Here is a 19,204-nt window from a genome sequence, read left to right on the forward strand (position 1 = left end):
TTACGCTCGGGTCGTATAATGGCTATAATGGCTAAGACTCGGGACAAGCTGGAGAGACGTCTCTCAGCTGGCCTGGGACCACCCCCGGGGTCCCCCCAGAGGAGCTGGAGGAAGTGGCCGGGGTGGGGGAAGTCTGGGCATCTTTGCTTAGACTGCTGCCCCCACTACCCGGTCTCAGGTGAGTGGAAGAAGATGGATTCCCTTTCTTTTTATCGTTCATTATTAAAATCCTAATCCTAAAGAGTCAGTTTATAACACTTACTGTTTTTGATCTAATCCAAGATGTAAAGTGCTGTGCCATCCCATAAACTCCTGAGAAAATTCTGTATCTTTTATAGAGTAAACACTAATTCTTGGTGTGATACTGTTAATATAAAACAACCTATTGATTTCAACAAGTCCTTAATGACAAAGAAGTTTAAAAAAATAAAATATAAACTATTTCCTTCTATTTCTTTTTTTAAATTTTAATACAAAAACATATATAAAAGGATCAAACTTTACCACACATGAGGTACATTCATGCCGATGGCATAATTTTCCTTCCCACTTCAAATCAAAAAGCACTTTAGGTAAATAAACTTTGTCCTCTCTGGCTAATAGTTCACAATGTAACATTGATGTTTCAAAAACAAATTTATCCAAGTATTTTTCTCTTCAGGTACTCCTTCCAGGCATCAACGGTTGAAAGTTCCATAGAGTTCCACTCAAAATGAGGAATCTGTTAAAGAGAAAAATGAAACGGTTAACTTGGAGGTTTTTAATAAAAGCCCCTACAGAAACCCGGATAATGATCGCTCACCTGAATGACACGATAGCCCAGAATTTCAAGGTGTCTCTGTCTCATCAAAGTTCCACCTTTCATATGATGAGAATTCTTGCAGAATGATTTGGAATCAAGAAAGTCCACAGCAACGCTGAGAACAAAGCAAGACTGTTAAAATTATTTTACTATGAAATAGTTCCATAAACTAACATGTCATAATTCAGCAAGAAATCCAGATTTGTGTAAATTAAGTATGTTGTGACATCTAACAGTTGTGATTGAAAGAATCAGCTCAGTTGGACTCTGTCACACTTCGAATTGATTGAAAATTGCTAGAAGACAATAAAAAACGGCACATCTGTAAAGTGAACAAGAAACCAAAAAGTTTTTTATTTCTATCCAGGCCAAAAAGGCCTCCCTTAAACGTAGTGTGACAGACAAAAGTGTTTCATAGGCACTTTTTTCTTTAAATATGGCTTTTAATTGATTTTTATTTAACAGATGGTTTATTGTTTTAATTGTAAATGTTACATATGTGCCTTTATTGTGTATTTTTTGTCTGAAAAGCACTTATTATAATACAGTTTAAAGCGTAACCTGTCTTCTTCTGCCAAGAACTTCACATATCATGATTATTATGTTTTTTTTTCTATTTAACCTTTATTTTACCTGGAGAATCAGCTTAGTACAGTTTCTCATATATAATGATGGCCTGGCATTAAGAAACAGAATGTGCATTGGTGCATTCTGTATTCCTACCGCTGAGCTCCGGGTGGCAGCTCATCCCGGATGCTTTCCAGGGAAACGGGATTCCAATTATCCTTTTTTCCGTCTGAGATCTTTAATGTGCTGGAATCGGTGTAAGGCAACGGCTGTAAGTGTTGGTCTAGTTTGCATTCAAAGTCTGAAAAGAATCCAATGACAATGAGTCCAATGACAGAACTAAGTAAAATGACAGAAACAAACAATGCTGCGATTCACTCACCTACAGTATAATAATATGGAGTGATAACTGCTACTTGGACAAAGTTAAGGCCCCCAAGAACGTCCCCCAGCATTTTGTGGATTTGCTGCTGCATGGGGCTGGCGAGACTGTTCCCTAAAACAAGGGAAGCAAAACTTAGACACAAATATGGTTTAAACCACAAAGGTATTTGCAGACCCTGACCTTTTCTCTGCAGCTGTTGGCAGAAGCGCTCATGAAACCATGGCACCTGAAACTCTGGGCACTCCAGACAGACGGCACGATTGAGCTGCATGAGCCGCTGCCTTGTCCGCATGTTGAGAGCATCAGGCAGAGCTGTGAAAAGACCACCACACTCTTATCAGTGGTACCAAACAAAGGGGTAATTTCTATTTCATCACGCTGGTCACAGGCAAACCAACTCAGAACGCACTTTCAAGCTGGGCGTCCAGCTTTCCCAGAAAATCTATGCTGAAAATTTCTTTGATCAGTTCCTCGGGGAAACGATCAGCGACTGCCAGTATGTACGCCAAAAGGACGAGCAGATGTGGGTCAAAGGAGCCTGGAAAAACAAGAATGTCATCAAGCGTGGAGGCAAAAATGTTTGTTAGTAAAGAAGCACAGCCTGACTCACTAATATGAGGAGTGAAGCGTCTGATGCAGGCGTCGTAGAGCTCTTCTGCCTGAACGGGATCATAGTTCAGGACAGAGAAGGGGAGCAGAGTGGCATATGTTGCAGAGTAGTGAATCTTGAAAATAAATCAGAATAATTATGAATATATGGATTTAGTAACCCCATAACAAAACATTGGATTATGTTTTTGAACCACCTTTTCAATGTTCTCAATGGCCACACTGGCCATTTTTTCCATCAGAGGAGGGCAGAGATTGTTTGTTCTTGTTAGGTAAAAGGCGAGATCAGGTACGTTGGTCCAGTTGACCTGATCAATCATCCTCTGCAGGGTTCGCATGGACTCCTCCAGCAGCATCTCCTCAAACCACTCCCCCGACACGTGCTTGAGCTCCTCCAGCACCATGTCCAGCTGGTCGAACGTCTGCAGCCTCTCATGGCCGCAGCTGCTCAGCGTTTGCAGCAAGCGCACGTGTTTGCTGTGGGCGTTGTGGAAGTAGGAGGGATCGTTCTTCACCCATTTGGCAACGACCAATGAAATGGTGTTGAGCTCGCTGAGATTGCACTGCGTCACCACCTCGTTCACCCGTGAGACCACAATGTCATCTTGTCGTGGGCATGGCAGCGTGGTCAGGACTCGGGTCAGCATGGTCACTTCGTAAGGGTAGAAACTTTGCAGCAAAAATCTGCAAGACGAAGAGCTGTCAGTCTTGTTTTCCTTGTACATAAAACACTGCAAACAGCAGAGCTCCATTGACAAAAACTCACTTCATCAAAATGGATCGTATTGTAGTGCAGAACTCTGGGTTCTGGTACTGCAGAGGAGAGAGGGCTTGGGTGATTCTGGCCACCTCCACCGACTTGTAGACATGGAGGTTCTTCTGGATGACTGCTGCAATTCTACGAAAGGATATAGAGAATTTTAACATAAAAAAATCCCTTTGATGGAAATATCATTGAAAACATCAGAATGACAGCACCATTATCACAGGTACCCCTTAAACAGAAAAATGAGAATTCCCAGTAAATAAGTTGCTCTAAATGGTCCCCAAGCGTGAATTTGAGAGTGTGTGGTTCCACATCTGTGTGGGCAAAGGCGGGCTTACTAGGATAGGCTCCAGCTACCCCACCAAAAGAAACTGAGCAGGTTTGGAAATAGATGGATAGAGGACTAAGAGACAAATCTTTTAGAAATACAATTTTTGAGATAAAAAACTAATAACCTATCATAGTTAATATAAAATATGAAAAAAAAACTGTAGAGAACACCTAAAACTATTTTACTGTAAAGTATAACAAAATTCTAGGGCGACTTTTGCTTTTAATTCAATTTTTTTAAATCATTGTATTAATAACACTTGAAATGACCTGTTTGTGGGTAGTTTTACATAGATTTATTCATAAAAAAGTTGCACGGTGGAGCAGTGGTTAGCACTCTCCCCCCACAGCAAGAAGGCCCTGGTTCAAATACCAGCTGTGATCTTTGCATGTGGAGTTCTGGAGCCTCATGCCTGCCTGGGGTTTCTCCAGCAGGGTTGGTAGATGAATGGATGAATGGTGCGTTGGCATTTAGTAGCATCTCGTTTTTCTATTATTTCCATACTTCCATATTTTAAAAACTCCCCACCTGCTGTGGTTCAGTGGGCACTGCACTGGGCTTACGTTTGAGCACGGGTACGGCCAGTCTGGCTGTGTTAAGAAAAGCATTCAGTCTGAAACGAATTATCAAGACATTATACGACCTGTACAATATAAAGACCCACTCCAATGAAAATTATGTTGTTGTTGTTTTTAACATGTTGTTGTGGCATTTTTCACATGATGGAGGACAAATATAAAGAAAATTAATAATAAAACTGCATTTTTGAGGATTTATTGATTTAAATTCTGTTGAATCAGGAGCAGACAAACTCCTGCTCCATTCTGATGCATCCACTTGCAGATGAAAAGATCCATGCGCGTCTTTGTTTTCCTCGTCTGAGCTGGCATCCAGCTCAAAACTGTACGGCTGAATAGCGCAGATATTGTTCGCCATTTTTGTTGCATCACTAATGTTAGATTGGGAATGTGAGGGGCTGTACGCTCGCAGGAGAGAATCTACAGAAAGCCAGGGGAGGCTTACTCCACTGCAACAGTCCTGCCCACAACTCCGAGGCAGATTTCTAAAGAACTCTTACGGCTCTGTCTGCAGAAATTATGTCCTAGAAAACGACACAGTTTTTTGTATTTGCCTAAAATTGGAATAAAAATAATTTAAAAACCAATGGGAGCGATTTTAAAATAAATCAAAAAATAATTGCAGTGGGACTTTAAACAGACAACTCCTTTGACTGTTGTACAAAACATTAAAAAAATCTGGAATGGCAAACAGTATTAAAGAATTGTGTTTTAATGTTTTCTGTGTTTCCTTAAGCTTATTAATATTATTCCCATTCATTTAAAATTGTTTTTAAATCAATTTTAAACAAAAGTTGCTTTACAAACAAAGGTCCTTTTGTGTTTGATTCACTTAAATTTACTCAAATTAAACCACATTGCAGTTTTAGCCCATTCTGGGAAAATTTTAGAACATTTAGAAATTTTTGATAATCTTTTGAAAAATATACAATACATTTTGAACATAATGTCTTTGTCAAAAAATAAATCTACTTTTAACTGGATAATGCTGCCAATGAATGTGATGCAGAGGCAATAACTCACTTGTTCATCAAGCTGAGATTTCTGCTCTGACACTCATCCAGCACTTCAGCTACAGCCAACGCCTGTTGAGCATTGAACTCATCCACCAACAAAAGGGCGGTGTTCTCCAGCCTGAGAGGAAAACAGCCTTCATGTCACAAAAACTCCTGCAAAACATTAGATTTCTACTCAAAAATAGTAAACAAACGTTTTATACTGACCTTTCTCTGACCTCTGACCCGGCAATAGGAGCCAAAGCAACAAACATCTTGGAGAAGGAGAAAGGGTCAGTGCAGGAATCCATAAGATCCGTCAACTTTTCTTTAGCCGCCAGCTTGAAGTTACAGTTGTTGAACTGAAGGGACTGATACAGCCCCAAGATGATGCTGATATTCTCTGCATCCATTCTTGGAATGTTGCGCAAAAAGATTTGATTGCACTTCTCCAGCAGAGGTCGGTGAACGAACTTGATGTTGCGCAAAAACTGCACCACTCTTCGTGGGGTATTGTAATTTGAGGGATCTATTGTGTTGAGGAGGTGATCCGCTCTGAGAATCAGAGCATCCCTCAGCCGCGGAGACACAAGGGAAGAGACGTTTATCATCATCGCAGTTAGAATCCTGGGAAAATAATGAGTCAGTGACTCAACATGTTTTCATCCATACAATCATAATTTTTATTCTTTCTCTACTAACCTGGCATCTTCAATAGATGACAACCTTTGATCCAAAATGCTGGTGATGTGACCCATCAGAGGACTGTATTGAAGAAGCTGATCACTCAAACAAACCGAAAACTTGGATAGAGATGACATTGGAAGTCTGCAAAAATAAACGTTTTCTGTTCAACTTTCCAGAACTTTTTCTGAGAATTAAATATTAGCTATTCTATTCAAACAAACCTGTCAATTCTTAACCAAGCTTCTGAAACCAGCTGCTGCACAAGGGAATCGTGAGGCTCCACTTTCAGCCTTCAGAAGAGATCAAACATTATGTTAGTCGTGTTCCAAATATTTATGTCAGACAAATAGCTCCGGTTACATTCACTGACTTACCTGAGGAAAGCATAAAGAATGTCAACCAGCATGAAATCGTTCATTTGACTAATTTTGTTCTCTGCGAGAACGCGCAATGTCAGGAATTGTGGGTGATTCTTGATCTGACCAATAGTCCTGAGCAGTTCAGGTCTCTCTTTCTGAAGGTTCCACAGCAGGCCCACAGCACGGCTCACGTGGTAGACTGTCAGCTTGGCTTTGTTCTTGCCCACCACATCAAACAGTTCATCTTCGACTGAGCAGGCCTGCAGTCTCTCCAGGATCTGGTCTTTGTTCACTGCAGCTCCATGAAGGAGCCTTCCGAAGCAGCGGTTTGCACATCGAACTCGAAACATCTTTCCACACCTGTGCTCAGGCTAGTAGATCTGTTTTCAAGTTGTCATTGTTCCAGTGTCCATTCCAGCTCAACTGCCAGGTGAGATCCCAGCTGCACTGAAGGTGGAAGGTGTTAGATGGTTCCTCAAGGACTTGCAGCACCTGAAGAACAACACATGATGAATGAGGGAATAACACAATCCTGGAATAAACTTCAGTCTTTCGTAATCACTGTAAAGACAAACACTTGCTTGTGACCTGCTGACTTCGTTTCTCAAAACTGTATTTTATTCAATATTTCCATAACACAATCAACCTCAGAGTTTACATCTTCGTTGTAATGTAAGCATCATTCATGCACATGTGGATCATGCACTAACATTAAACTAGTATATCGGTGCTGTATTTTATACTCAGACAGAAGAGTTTGCTGGATCTTCACTGATCTAATAAATTAAAGACTAAACATCAACAATAAATGAAAACGGATTTTTAAAAATGCAGTCCAAAGTCAAAATTACCTAGCATGTGTCCTGTGAAGTTACACTTCCGTAGCAAGTCACATAACAAAAGTAAGACCGTTTTAACCCTGAGTTTGAACTTTCAGGCCCCCGCCTGCGAGACTACGTGTATGAATATTCATCCCGTGGTATCAGGACGCACAGTCAACCAGAAGTATTCAACACACAATCTGAAGTTTGCATGATCCCAAGGGACGCTTCCACGTTTGTGCCTGCGAGGTAAGATTCGGGGCACTACGTTCACTCGTTGACTGGCGTAAAACGCTGAACACATTGACGTCCCTGCCGCGCCATCTTTAGAAAACACGGAGCGCTGCACTGAATGAAACTTCATTTTTCGTCGTTTTTACGAGCTGGTCGCTGCATGGATTGAGCGGATTGTTTTTCCAGGTGATTGAGACCCGTGTTTTCGACTGTTCCCGATATGTGTTCGGAAAATGTGCCCAAAGCAACGGTTGATATATTTGTCGTAAAAAGCTTGTGTCCATGAATGCCCGTGGCTAATGCTAATGCTAATGCTAGGCCTACCCGTTAAGACTGCGCGCGTTGACTAGACGCAAGGATAACATTCCAGTTCAGAGACAAATAAGAACAAATGCAAAGCTCGAAAACTCAAGAATATTGAATTGTACCTCCAAAACCCCAGTGGGTGAATGACATGTTTCTGCTAATGCTAATTCTAAAAGAATAGCGCCAGTTCTGCGCCACAATCATGATCATGACATCTCTCCAACCTTAAGATTTGATTTGAGTGCCTAATATGATTTGAATTAGACCATCTAAGTTTATATATTTTGTGACGGGTTGTCTGCTCTTGTTCTGCTAAGTGACTTAGTGACTGCGTTACATTCGGTAAATAAATGTAAACATCTGAAGTTTGTGTCTGTGTCCTCCATCAGGCAGTTGTTTCCAGTAATTATGGGGATCAAGGTTCGCCCCCGTTGCTTCCTCGACATTGGAATCAGTAATGTTCTTGGTAAGCGGCAGTGTTTACCTTTGATTTGATGCAAACACATGGAACAATAAAACTAAAAGTGACAGCCTTTTATGAAGATGCAGCTTGGAAAATGTTGTCTTCCCAACTTTTTTTGTTTTAATTTGAGTTTATGTTGAATTCCGTTGTGGAGAGTTGTGTGAACAGCCTTTTATGTTGATGTGTGCATCTCCTTAAAGTTGGCAGAGTTGTGGTGGAGCTCTTTTCAGACGTCTGTCCCAAAACCTGTGAAAACTTCCGATGCCTTTGCACAGGTGAGTTGCTTGGATGAAACACATTTGCAGTCGCCATTAAAAGCTAAGTGACATGCTTGTGTTTGTTCAGGTGAAAAAGGCATCGGTAAAGGGACTCAGAAACCCCTACACTACAAAGGATCCGTCTTCCATCGAATCGTAAAAGATTTCATGATCCAAGGAGGCGACTTTAGTGAAGGTGAGAGGATTCTACTCCAATGAAATTGTCTTTTTAAAATGTTCATGTGGCCTTTTTTTGATGATGGAAGACATTTATAAAGAAAATTTGGCTTAATATGGCATTTGAGTATTTCTTTATTCAAATCGTTGTGAATCAGGAGCAGACTGAAAAATGCTGTTTGGAAAAAAGAGGGTTTTTTTTGGTGCATAGAAAACACGCTGAGTGGGCCAGTCTGCATTTTTATTATCATTATTTGTTTTAAATTATAGGAAACGGAAGAGGAGGCGAGTCAATCTATGGAGGGTTTTTTGAAGGTAAAAAAAAACTACCATCAAAGTTAGAAGTTGAATCTTAAATTAGCATTTCTGTGCTTGCTAAAATCTTTTTCTTTGTTTTCCTACCCAGATGAAAGCTTTGCTATGAAACACAATAAGGACTTGCTGCTGTCTATGGCCAATAGAGGCAAAGACACAAATGGTTCTCAGTTTTTCATGTAAGTACTCTCAATCTTTTGGTATTTAATTATTTATTATCGACACGGAAAAAACTTACTGAAAAGATTTGTCTGGAATTTCTTAGAACAACTAAGCCTGCACCACATCTGGATGGGTAAGTGTTGTTTCATTTAGTAGTAGTTAATCCAGCAAGGTTTTTTATCCTGGTTATACGATGATAATCAGATTACCTTTTGTTTTTTCCTTAGCGTCCATGTTGTTTTTGGTCAAGTGGTTTCTGGCCAAGAGGTTGTTCAAACCATGGAGAACCAGAAAACTGATCCCAGCAGCAGGCCGTACGCTGAAGTGAAAATCCTCAACTGTGGAGAGCTTGTTCCCAAATCTAAATGTAACTGTCTTTTTTTGTTTGTTTGTTTATTTGTTTTTTCATGATTTGGTATAAATGTTTATTGGTGTTTGCTTTTCTGTAGCAAAGAAAGATGAGAAGAAGAAAGAAAAGAGGTCATCAAGCTCCAGCAGCAGCTCCAGTGACTCTGAGAGCTCCTCCAAGTCCTCCTCTGACTCCGAAATGTCAGAAAAAGAATCAAAGAAGCAAAAAAAGAAAGCAAAAAAGCTAAAAAAGAAGCAAAAGAAGGAGAAGAAAAAGTAAAAAAAAAAAATAATTTACTGAATGTGTGACATCGCAAAACACGCAGGGGCCTAATTTTTTTAGCATCTTTACAGATCAGAACCAGAGACGGTTGAAGAAAAAGAGCAAGAGGAGTTGGTTACGTCAACTGTACGGCCTGAAGAAATACCACCCATCCCTGAGAATCGATTCCTCATGAGGAAAAGTCCTCCAGCAGTCCAGAAGTCAAATGAGGACGGAGAGAAGGACCAGAGAAAGAGAGAAGACAGACCGAGGGAGAAGTAAGTTTCTCTGAGAACAATCCCCAAACCTGATTTCTTTGGGAGTTCATTTTTCTGTTTTCTCTTTGCAGTACATATAATTCTCATTCAGCGTACGACAGGCGATTAGTGGTGACTACTCGATCCGGGAGGAAGATCAAAGGCAGAGGGCCGAGGGTAGGAGTTCTGCATCTGTTAAAGAAATTTGGTTGAAATTTTGTGCACTTTTCTGTCTAATTTGAATTCAGTATGATTTGGTGAGCTTTGGTTATCAAATTTTCTTCTGTTTGTGAAACTATCGGCAAAAAGGTTTCTTTTAATTCTCTTTTCTTTTTCTTCCTTTGACAGAGATACCGAACTCCATCACGCTCTCGCTCAAGAGATCGTTTTCGGCGGAGCGAAACGCCTCCGCATTGGCGTCACGAAATGCAGCGTCAAAGGATGAGGGCGGTCACAGGGGAGCGCTGGATCAAGGGTGACAGGTCAGCCCAATTATGTGTAAAACCATCAATGGATTTCTTTTTTCCTTAACCCTTGTGATATCCTATGGGGTCCAGATGACTCGATCCTTACGTTGACATGTTCTCCCTACCATGACAAAGGTGGATAAAGGTGAAGAGGATTTCATGTAATCCATGGACACCAGTGTAGATCACAAATCATTAAAGAAAAAAAGGTTTAGCACACTGTCTAGTGGGTCTAGATGACCCCACTCCCAATGGTAAAGTGCCTAGGATAGCACAAGGGATAAAAAGGCTTTCATTATTTTTTCCATAAGTTTTTCTGACTGCACCTCTAGTAGATAAATGATGAGAAGATGGTAAATGAAGACACGGCAACACCTAAATAAAAATCTAACAACTAGGAAAATTCTCAAAGTCCTTGAATCTAAACTGACAATAGTGTTTCCAACAGAAATGTTTTACAAACTGACTTTTTGTCATCTTTTGTGCAAATGCCCAAAACTCCCTAAACTTTAACTAAACATTTTACAGTTGTGCTCCAGTACAGCTTCTCTGCAATGCTAGCAGGCTGTCATGTGACATTGATCACGAGATGTTCTTAACATTCTTAAACTCATATTCATTATCAATTTTTAATTCAAATTGTTGACTAAATTTAAAACATGTTTTATTTCAGAACTTCTTTCAGTAAACTGAATTTATGTCTCATTTTTTTAATTTCTGAAAAACACTCAGTAGCTTTACTTTGAAAACAAGACGCTTCAGAAACATTACTTTGAAGATTTATCTACTTACAGTAATGCGACTAGTTGTTTTTTTTTATATTCTTTTAAATTTATTTTTCTTCAATTTCCGAGTGATGATTATATTGTGTGAATTATATTCTTACTACCTTCTATTACAGGGGTGGGCAAACTACGGGCTAAATCCGGCCCGCCTCCATGTTTGGTCCGGCCCACTGAACACAGATCTGCAGAAATCTTTGATCTTTGTTAACATTCTAAGATCCTGGACCTAATTTCAAAAATCAGTTATTTGGTAATTTTTTAATTTCATAAATAGTGTTATTTTATTAAAAGGATCATGAATTAATAAAACTTTATTATAGGGCTTTAAAATAAAAGAAGTTTTAAAGAAAGAGTTCTTGTGGCCCTCACAAGAAAAGGTTTGGAGACTCCGCTCTAGTATCCATGTGGTGTTTGATAATTCAAACACCACATGAATGCAGCATTTTTCTAAGTTTTACACGAGTTACATCAAGCCGTTGGTGCAATAGAGGATTTGTGTTGGTGTTGCACGCGGGGAAACAGCAGAGAGGCGGGGCTGAGACTCGCCGCTTATGGTTCCAGACCCGCAACAACCTAACAGCTGCTTTCTAATAATTACTAAGAATTAATAACTAATAATAGTTGTCATCCATAAAATTAATATAATGTATTGGGTTTACTGGTTTTAAAGAAAAAAAAATAGAGAGGAGTCTGCATCAACGTGAATCTGTTTCCATCATCTCATTCATCTTAACTCTGGGTGTTTGACAGACGGAAAATTCTATTCAAGGTTGTGGAAAATGGACAAAAGATCAAAGGAAACATTACGCTCATAAAAATAAAAAACATTAAAATAATTAAATAAATATCCTGAAAGCATTTTGAATCAATACAAGTATTGCCAAATGAACTATCGCAATATATCTTCAAAAACATTTTTTCTAACATCTAGTGTTGCGGCTCCCTGTGCTTTCATCTCAGTGGGAAACTGATCCAAATGGCTCTTTGAGAGGCACAGGTTGCTGACCCCTGGTCTCGCACATCCACATGCATTCGAGATTTGTATTGTAACATTATCATGTATAAAGTAAAATGTTTTGTTAAAAAAACAATGTTGTTACATAATGAGAAAATAAAACACTTTATGTTCTTAATTTGTTATATATTTATACCGGATCGATAAGCAGTATCAATAAGAGTAGTAGTACCGTTAAAACCTCAACGATACCCATCCCTAGTCTTTAACCTCCTTGTATTTGGCTCAGAAGCTTTTTATTTTTCGCTGGCATTGGAGCCAGGATCGACTGTACCCACGCTCGGCCGTTTCGCTGGAGACTTTTTCAAAAAGCCCCTGGTTGCGATAAGAGCCCTTGAGTTTGGCTGAATGGAGCTGTCACCACAAATATTAATAAAATAATGTTAAAAAAAATCAATCAGAATTGGGTCTTTCAGCCTGCAGTGTGAACGTAGCCCATGTTTCCTTTGATCTTCTTTCATGTGTCCCCTACGAAACAAACCACTGACTGTCTTTTTAGAAGAACTTTCCATCTCATAACAGACTCTGGTCGGTTGCCGACCCCAGATCTAAACGAAATGGGTATGTAGACTAAAGTTAATAGTCGGAACTCAACTTAAGAAAACAGAAAATCAACTAAACGCCATACTGTCTCAAATCTGAGCACAAATCGGCTTCAACAGGGAGATGGTTAATTGGGTTTATTGGCTTTCTCTAAATATCAGTGGTGACTGCTGCAAGCATCACAACTGCAGCTGAGGCGTCGCCTCACAGGGTCACCCGTGAGCCGCCTTTAAGCTTTGAAAGGATCAGATGCAGAGGTGTGTGCTGCATATTCCCTGAGGCTGAAATGCGTTGAGTTTTTAAATGGCAGAAAAGGACTGTTAATTATGTCGGTTTTATGTGTTTTTCCTTTTTTTTTTTTTTCATAGAAGTGACATGAATGAAGCAAAAGACGAGGAAGCTAAAGCTCCCAGAAGAGAGAGACGCGCTTCTGATTCAAAGCACGAGCAAACAGCTGAGGGGAAAAAAGAGAAGAAAGCTCATAAATCAAGAAGCAAAGAAAAGGAGGCATCTGAAAAGGATGGGAAGCACAGCACACACAAGGCAAAGAAAAAGGAGAAATCCCACAGTCGCAGTAAAAGCAGAGAGAAGAGCAGACGGTCGAAAAGCAGAGAGAGGAGCAAAAGACACAGAAGTGATGACAGGAAAGCTAGATCAAGGAGCAATGACAAAAAAAACGAAAAGGAGTCTGATCAAAGTAAAGATAAAAACAAGAGTCAGGAGTCCAGCAAAAAGCACAAAGACGACGGCAAAGGCAAGAATGATGAGAGAACTAGAACAAAGTCTCGTAGCAAAGACAGAACGTCAGCCAAAGCCGAGCGTAGATCCAGCAGCAGAAGCAGGGACAGAGGCGGGCGCTCAAGGTCCAGAGATAAGGAGGAGAAAAGGGACAAGGACAAAGAGAGGGGCAGAGACCGCAGCAGGAGCAAGGACAGACGACACGGTGAAAAGGAGAGCAGGAGGCGTTCATCTAGAGATAAAGATCAGCAATCAAGAAGTCCAGACAGAAGCAGAACGCGAGACCCCAAAAGAAGCAGGCGCTCCAGAAGCAGGAGCCGTGGGAGAGACCACAGCAAAGAGCGCTCCTCCCACCGAAGAGAGCGCCGAAAGAGACGAAGCAGCAGCAGCAGCAGCTCTGATAGTGACAGAGCAGAGAAAAAGAAGAGTCAAAGCAGCCCCAGAGCCAAGAGAAGTTCAAAGAGTACTTCCAGAGAAAGGAGCCCAGCAAGACCAGACAGTACTAAAGGCAAAAAGAAAAGCGATAAGAAGAGCCGGTCCAGTTCTGGCTCCAGCTCAGACTCAGACTGATGCCCTTTGCTAAACCCACTAAAACATGTAGTATGAAACCCCTGCTTTGTGTCTGCATGGGTCATCGTGGGCCTCAGTACTTCCACAGCCAATAAGAGGCCGCCATTAAAAAAAAAAAGAAAGAAATTTGGTACCAATTTGCAGCAGGTGGAGCTGCGATTATACGCCTGAAAGCTGGGAGGACAGAGTGCATCAGTGAGTTTAGTATTTAGGAGCTAAACTTACAGCCTGTAAGAAGGCTATGCAAGGATCAGCTCTGGTGTTTTTCATTTGTGATTGTTTGAAAACATATTCTTGGATGTTAAAAAAATAATGAACTGTTTTTAAAATACAAGGACATAAAGCAGGTTTGATTTTTAAACTTCTAGCATTCTGATCTCCCTGATTCTGGAAGCCGACATTCATACTGTGATGCATGTTTTATTTTGGACCTTTCTGGTTGAAATTGTGTACACTGTTACTCACCCAACCTGACCCCAAACCCATTTTTACTGTCATTTTTTTGTGGAAGAAAAAATGTGGACATGCTGTAAAAGGTTTGAACGAGTTTTTTTTTTGTACATCTCTGACTGTGACTGATCATTTAAAAACAAAAGAAATCCAAAACTGTTTTATTTGTATCGGCTTTTAATAACCTAGAGGCTCAGTCCAAAGCATTGTTTGTAATCAAAATTGCAACAATAAAAAGGCTATCATTACAGAAACAATGGAAACTCAAGTGTGTTTATATTTTAATGTGATGAATAATGACTCAACTGTTTCTGTAGGTCTGTTAGCTGTATTGTGGATAGATTTAATTTGTCGCTGGTTTACAGATTTAATCTAAATAGGCTTACATTTACAGCTAAACGTTAAGGAAAGTTATTAATTGATATTATTAAATATCTGAATACGCTGCGCTGTGTCTCCATCTCTAGTGAAACAATTATTCAATCTGACACAAAAATACGACTCAAACATTGAGGAATGTAGAGTTAAATCTGAAAATGTTTTCGTCTTTTGCTCAAATCTGACAGGGAGGTGCTGCAGTGACAAATCACAAATGAAATAATCTCATTTTTATTTTTTTAAACTAACTTGACACATCTATGTTTTGGAGTCGACTGAAAACAGAAGAAGCTTCAGATGAACTAAAATGTGATATTTTATAGTGTCAGTGCCCTGATCACTTTCCACTAATGAGTTTAGAGCTAGAACAAATGGCAAACATCTCTGGGGTTAGTATAATAAGGATGGATGAAACGACAGCAGAAAAATGACGTAACCTCAATGCTACTAGCATTTCCTCAGGAGTTGATTCACACACACCAATCCAAGGGAAAAAATAACCCCACTACTCAGTCAAAAAGGTTTTATCTAAGGCCACGTAAATCCAAGTCTCCTCTTTGCTTGATTGATGTCTGCAGCCTCATGTAGCTTCTTGATTTTTTCTGTTTTACGAGTGACGATTCTGGGCATCACCGCCCCAGACACATCCTGAACCAGGCAGGTGGGCTGGACTCCTCTGGAAGCGGGACCGTCCTCAGGTGGGTTTCCTTTCCTTGCAGCCTTGTAAAGTGGAAAAAGCATTTTCTTAGCCTCTGCTGCTGCGTCAATAACCTGCTGTGAATACTCCTGAAAACGCTTTTCCTCCTCTGCCGTGAGTTGCACATTTTTCTCAGCAAACTTGCGCTCTTCTGTCATCACATGCTGATGCCTGCTTTGACTTGCAGCCTGTATTTGAAACAAATATTGTTTTACTCAAAGATAATAAAAACCGGAGACTGGAATGAATGTAAAACGTTATTTGTTTTTCAATTACCATTTGCGCGATGAGGAATTGCTTCAATTTCTCATTTTCTTCTCTTATTTTTTTTGTCTCCTGTTGCTTCATTTCAGCAAATAGTCTGTCAGCTTCCATCTTTTTCATGTGTTCCTCCAGGGAATCCTGCTCAGAGATTCTCTTTCTCATCTCATTTTCTCTACTCTGAAAAGACATTACGCATTACAGCTGTGACAAAGGCAAGCAAAATGCCATGCATGTGAACACAAGTTACTATGAATTCTCTGTGCTCGGTGATCGACTTCAACATCGCAGCTTTCTTCTGCTCCTCCTCTTGTTGAAGTTGTCCTCGTCTTGCGTCCATCTCTTCTGCAGCTTTAGCAGTCCTCTGCTCCTCATGGAGCATTCGTTCCTGCTGTGTGACCACCACTTTGTCCAAAATCCCTTCTCTGTGCTGCTGAGTCTCACTGGAAAATAAAATGGAAAAACCCACAATCACATCACATAAATGATCATTAATTTGAACCTAAAAGACACATACCGCTTAGGAAACTCTTACCGTATTATTTCTCTATCTTTCTCTTTGCGTAACTTTGTCATTTTTTGTTTGGCAGAGAGAAAAAGTTTTCGTTGCTCCTCCTCAATCTCCTGCTTTTGTGCTTCTATTTTCCTCAGATGCTCCCTTTGTTGGAGATCCTCCTAAACACATACCCATGTTTTTATAAATAGATGTGATTTTAAAAAAAAACAGATCCAAATAATTGATAATGTGATCCATCAAAATCTAACCATGTAAGCTTGCTTGATGTTTCTTTTGTGCATCGCCTGTTGTTCTGCAGCAGTTCTTTGCTCCCTCTGCTGAAGTTCAAAAAGACGCTGGATTTCCTCTTGGTCCTTCTGCTTTTCCTTCTGCTCTTGTTGCTCTCGAATCAACTCATTTTCCTTCATTCTAGATAAAAAAATCATACATAAAGCTCACACAAATCCTTCTCCATGGGATCATTTCAGCGTATTGCCTTATAAAGACCCACTCTGAGGAAAATTGTGTTTTTGTGTTCTTAACATGTTCCTGTGGCATTTATCTGATGATGGAGGACAAATATGAAGAAAATTAAGCTCAAAACTGTATTTCTGAGTATTTCGAATTGTTGTGAAGAATTTGTAAAGAGCTCATTTGTGACATACAAAAAGTGCACAGACCACAAGCTCCATGCTCTAAGTTTAAAGCAACGGGGAAGGGAAAGGGGGCAGGGTTACAACAGTCCTGCCCTCAACTCAGAGGCAAATTCTAATGAACTACTGCTGCCCTAAAGAAACTATGTTGATTTTTGTTTATGTTAGGTTTCTTTAAGAGTTTTCCCTTACCGAGAAGGAGGTTCTAAGGGCAGGGATGCCTAGTTTAGCTTAGTCTGTTTAGTTTATTTTAGCAATCAGCTATTGTATTTTATAAAGGATTTTGTTTTATGCAATTATTGGTGTGAAGCCCGATGAGACAACTGTGTTGTAATATTAATACCCACTGGGACCGTTTATAAAATATCCCAAAATATGATCAGAGTGGGTATTCTAACTGCCCTATAAAGGACTGATCAGAAATCACAGAAGCCTCACTGGTTTTTCAGGTCTTCAGCAAAAGCCATCCTTTCACGCCTCTTTTTCAGTGTCTTCTCCTCCTGCTGCTTCATGGCCTCATCCTCTCTGGTCATGATCTTCTCCAGAATCTCTTTTTCCCACCTTTCAGTGGCACTTTTTGTTTGTTGTTTCAGTTCCATTTGAGCCTCTCTCTCCTTTAGCACCTCTGTGAGCAGCAGAGCTCTCTGCAAAGTTGGCAATAGCTGCTTAGAATCAAGATTTAAGGAAGACATTAACAAACCAAGTATATACTCACGTGTAATCCTTTGACCCTGTCAGTTTGATGATAAAGCTGAAGCTCTGCCTTTTGAACAGCCTCTTTCCTCTTTTCTTCCCTATAGTTGGCTTCCTCTAAATCCATCTGTTTTCTTTTTTCCTCCTCTATCTGCTCTCGCACCTTTTTTGCCTCCAACTTCTTTTTCCGTTGACCCTGAGACAAATGCACACACAGTTTACTTTCAGGTCTCTCATAACATGACTTTATAAAGGCAAACCAGTACTCACAGCAACCGTGTTGGACCACTTTGTCACCACCTCTTGAGAGTGGAGGTGCAGAGCCTCTCTTTGTTTAGCTGCCTCTCTCAGGCGCTCGCGGTCTTTATCGACACCAATTGTTTCATCTGTAATTCTGAGCCAGTCGGCTCTCCCTAAGACAGGGACTTTTCTGAAATCTGGAGGCTGGATGTTGCCCTCTTCTGCTGATCCTTCAAAGAAAAGAATTTTTATCACAACAACACATCTTAAAACCTTCATAATAAATGGAATCTCTGTAGCAGGCATCTAAATTTAAATCCTTTGTTTTGGACACACAGTGGGATTTAACAGCCATGTTTATAACATAGCTCAACTAATCATGTAAACACAACATATTCTGATGCCCTCCATCAGGGTTAGGTGGGTAATTAACCCACCTTAAAGTCACCCCGGTGTTTTAAATTCTTCTTGGTTGTATAATTTTAGAAATTTACTTATTTAATTTGCATAAAAACAAAAATAAGTAGCATAGATTCTAGCAAAACGTTGTCACTTCATGTTCACAAGGTTAAATAGAAACATGATAATGGATTTAAATACAATTTTTTTGGGCAGTAATAACTGTCAAAACAAGATCAAATGTGATCTAAACAGCACAGAAGGCTAACAACTGTTGTTTGCTATGATGTGGGCAATTACTCGATTCTGATTGGCTGCAGGGTGTCCATTAAAAAGTAATCATGGAAACCTAAAAAAGAAGTTCCGGTCAATAAGTCTGGATGTTCCTCGTGCCACTGAGTAAATGAAACAACGAAAAAATTAGTCAGGATATTGGTTGACATACGTTATTTCCCAATTTATCAACGGCAACACAGTAGAAAAGACCTCTGCCCTTCAAATTGCACTATGGACATGCCAGTATCTTTTAAATATTACGGTAAACGGCAATTACATTTAAAAAGTTCGTTCTTTCTGTTTTGCTTTTTTTATAGACTGAATACGTGTTTATAAATATTTTTTTTATTAGTAAAAAAAATCAGAGATAAGGGTGGATTTTTTGTAAAGATGTGCTGAAACAATACTACTTGTGGACTTTGTTATTTGACGAAAACTTTTGCTACACCTCTGCGTCATCCATTAATTCTGATAATGAACATTATGCATCATCCCTTGAATATGATATACGTAAGGTATCTTATATATTATCTTATTTAGTATCTGTAAAAACGTTATCAAAAAAGCCTTAAATATGTTTGCTAGCACTCACCATCTTTAGTAAAGCCTCTTCCACGGCCGCACTTAACCGACGACGTCATTTTTTATCTAAGATTATTTCTGTGGGTTCTAGCATAACACTAGATAATAGTTATTAAAACATATTCAGTTTACAGTTAAACGGAGAACACTTACGAGCTCAGGGAGAGAAAGTTGGTTATCTTTTTTTTTTTTTTTTTTTTGCTAACTGACCCAGCCTCCCCTCTGAAAACCAATCAGCAAACCCCATCGAACTTCAACAGCCAATCAGCGTTTTCCTGCG

General features: G+C 39.8%; 3 protein-coding genes across 6 annotated transcripts; 1 reads left to right on the plus strand and 2 right to left on the minus strand.

Annotated features, from left to right (window-relative positions):
* Positions 1–441: 441 nt before the first annotated feature.
* On the minus strand, positions 442–7,067 carry fastkd1 (FAST kinase domains 1). 2 transcript variants are annotated; one of them, XR_013652626.1, is made up of 15 exons: positions 6,931–7,067; positions 6,095–6,571; positions 5,942–6,010; positions 5,736–5,861; positions 5,262–5,660; positions 5,062–5,172; positions 3,130–3,261; positions 2,561–3,047; positions 2,365–2,479; positions 2,164–2,292; positions 1,935–2,066; positions 1,756–1,865; positions 1,526–1,670; positions 803–917; positions 442–721 (listed from the first exon to the last, which is right to left on the minus strand). XR_013652626.1 is itself a non-coding variant. In XM_004081911.5 (15 exons), exons 2-15 carry the CDS (start codon positions 6,427–6,429, stop codon positions 638–640), a joined length of 2,493 nt encoding a protein of 830 aa, XP_004081959.1. In that variant the 5' UTR covers positions 6,430–6,571; positions 6,931–7,067; the 3' UTR covers positions 442–637. The 2 variants fall into 2 exon arrangements, 1 of the variants encoding a protein (XP_004081959.1); XM_004081911.5 differs by having other exon boundaries at positions 1,752–1,865.
* Positions 7,032–14,506, plus strand: ppig (peptidylprolyl isomerase G (cyclophilin G)). 2 transcript variants are annotated; one of them, XM_078939299.1, is made up of 13 exons: positions 7,032–7,149; positions 7,830–7,906; positions 8,104–8,178; positions 8,249–8,356; positions 8,608–8,652; positions 8,744–8,831; positions 8,918–8,947; positions 9,042–9,181; positions 9,264–9,438; positions 9,517–9,702; positions 9,774–9,858; positions 10,030–10,163; positions 12,860–14,506. In XM_078939299.1, the coding sequence occupies exons 1-13, from the start codon at positions 7,112–7,114 to the stop codon at positions 13,797–13,799; spliced, it is 2,121 nt and encodes a 706-aa protein (XP_078795425.1). In that variant the 5' UTR covers positions 7,032–7,111; the 3' UTR covers positions 13,800–14,506. The 2 variants fall into 2 exon arrangements, with proteins under 2 accessions (XP_078795425.1, XP_004081960.1); XM_004081912.5 differs by lacking the exon at positions 7,032–7,149 and adding an exon at positions 7,182–7,320.
* Positions 14,507–14,842: 336 nt separating this feature from the next.
* Positions 14,843–19,172, minus strand: cfap210 (cilia and flagella associated protein 210). 2 transcript variants are annotated; one of them, XM_004081913.5, is made up of 9 exons: positions 18,935–19,172; positions 17,698–17,897; positions 17,450–17,623; positions 17,173–17,378; positions 16,351–16,510; positions 16,121–16,260; positions 15,836–16,028; positions 15,601–15,765; positions 14,843–15,512 (listed from the first exon to the last, which is right to left on the minus strand). In XM_004081913.5, exons 1-9 carry the CDS (start codon positions 18,981–18,983, stop codon positions 15,156–15,158), a joined length of 1,644 nt encoding a protein of 547 aa, XP_004081961.1. In that variant the 5' UTR covers positions 18,984–19,172; the 3' UTR covers positions 14,843–15,155. The 2 variants fall into 2 exon arrangements, with proteins under 2 accessions (XP_004081961.1, XP_023806592.1); XM_023950824.2 differs by having other exon boundaries at positions 19,078–19,133.
* Between the last annotated feature and the right edge of the window lie 32 nt (positions 19,173–19,204).

The sequence above is a fragment of the Oryzias latipes genome, chromosome 21 (genome assembly GCF_053564925.1).
Source record: "Oryzias latipes strain Hd-rR chromosome 21, Olatipes_Hd-rR_3.1".
In the NCBI taxonomy this organism is placed as follows: domain Eukaryota; kingdom Metazoa; phylum Chordata; class Actinopteri; order Beloniformes; family Adrianichthyidae; genus Oryzias; species Oryzias latipes.

What these genes read in the sequence shown, in the direction of transcription:
- fastkd1 (XM_004081911.5), bottom strand. Translation starts at nt 6,429, where the DNA reads ATGTTTCGAGTTCGATGTGCAAACCGCTGCTTCGGAAGGCTCCTTCAT. An exon ending in ACGCTTCACTCCTCATATTA is followed by an intron (nt 2,293 to 2,364) that starts GTGAGTCAGGCT and finishes TTGTTTTTCCAG; the next exon opens with GCTCCTTTGACCCACATCTG. An exon ending in CCAACAGCTGCAGAGAAAAG is followed by an intron (nt 1,866 to 1,934) that starts GTCAGGGTCTGC and finishes CCCTTGTTTTAG; the next exon opens with GGAACAGTCTCGCCAGCCCC.
- ppig (XM_078939299.1), top strand. Translation starts at nt 7,112, where the DNA reads ATGATCCCAAGGGACGCTTCCACGTTTGTGCCTGCGAG. An exon ending in AGGAGGCGACTTTAGTGAAG is followed by an intron (nt 8,357 to 8,607) that starts GTGAGAGGATTC and finishes TTTAAATTATAG; the next exon opens with GAAACGGAAGAGGAGGCGAG. An exon ending in CGCTGGATCAAGGGTGACAG is followed by an intron (nt 10,164 to 12,859) that starts GTCAGCCCAATT and finishes TTTTTTTCATAG; the next exon opens with AAGTGACATGAATGAAGCAA.
- cfap210 (XM_004081913.5), bottom strand. Translation starts at nt 18,983, where the DNA reads ATGACGTCGTCGGTTAAGTGCGGCCGTGGAAGAGGCTTTACTAAAGAT. An exon ending in ACATCAAGCAAGCTTACATG is followed by an intron (nt 16,261 to 16,350) that starts GTTAGATTTTGA and finishes GTATGTGTTTAG; the next exon opens with GAGGATCTCCAACAAAGGGA. An exon ending in CCGAGCACAGAGAATTCATA is followed by an intron (nt 15,766 to 15,835) that starts GTAACTTGTGTT and finishes ATGTCTTTTCAG; the next exon opens with AGTAGAGAAAATGAGATGAG.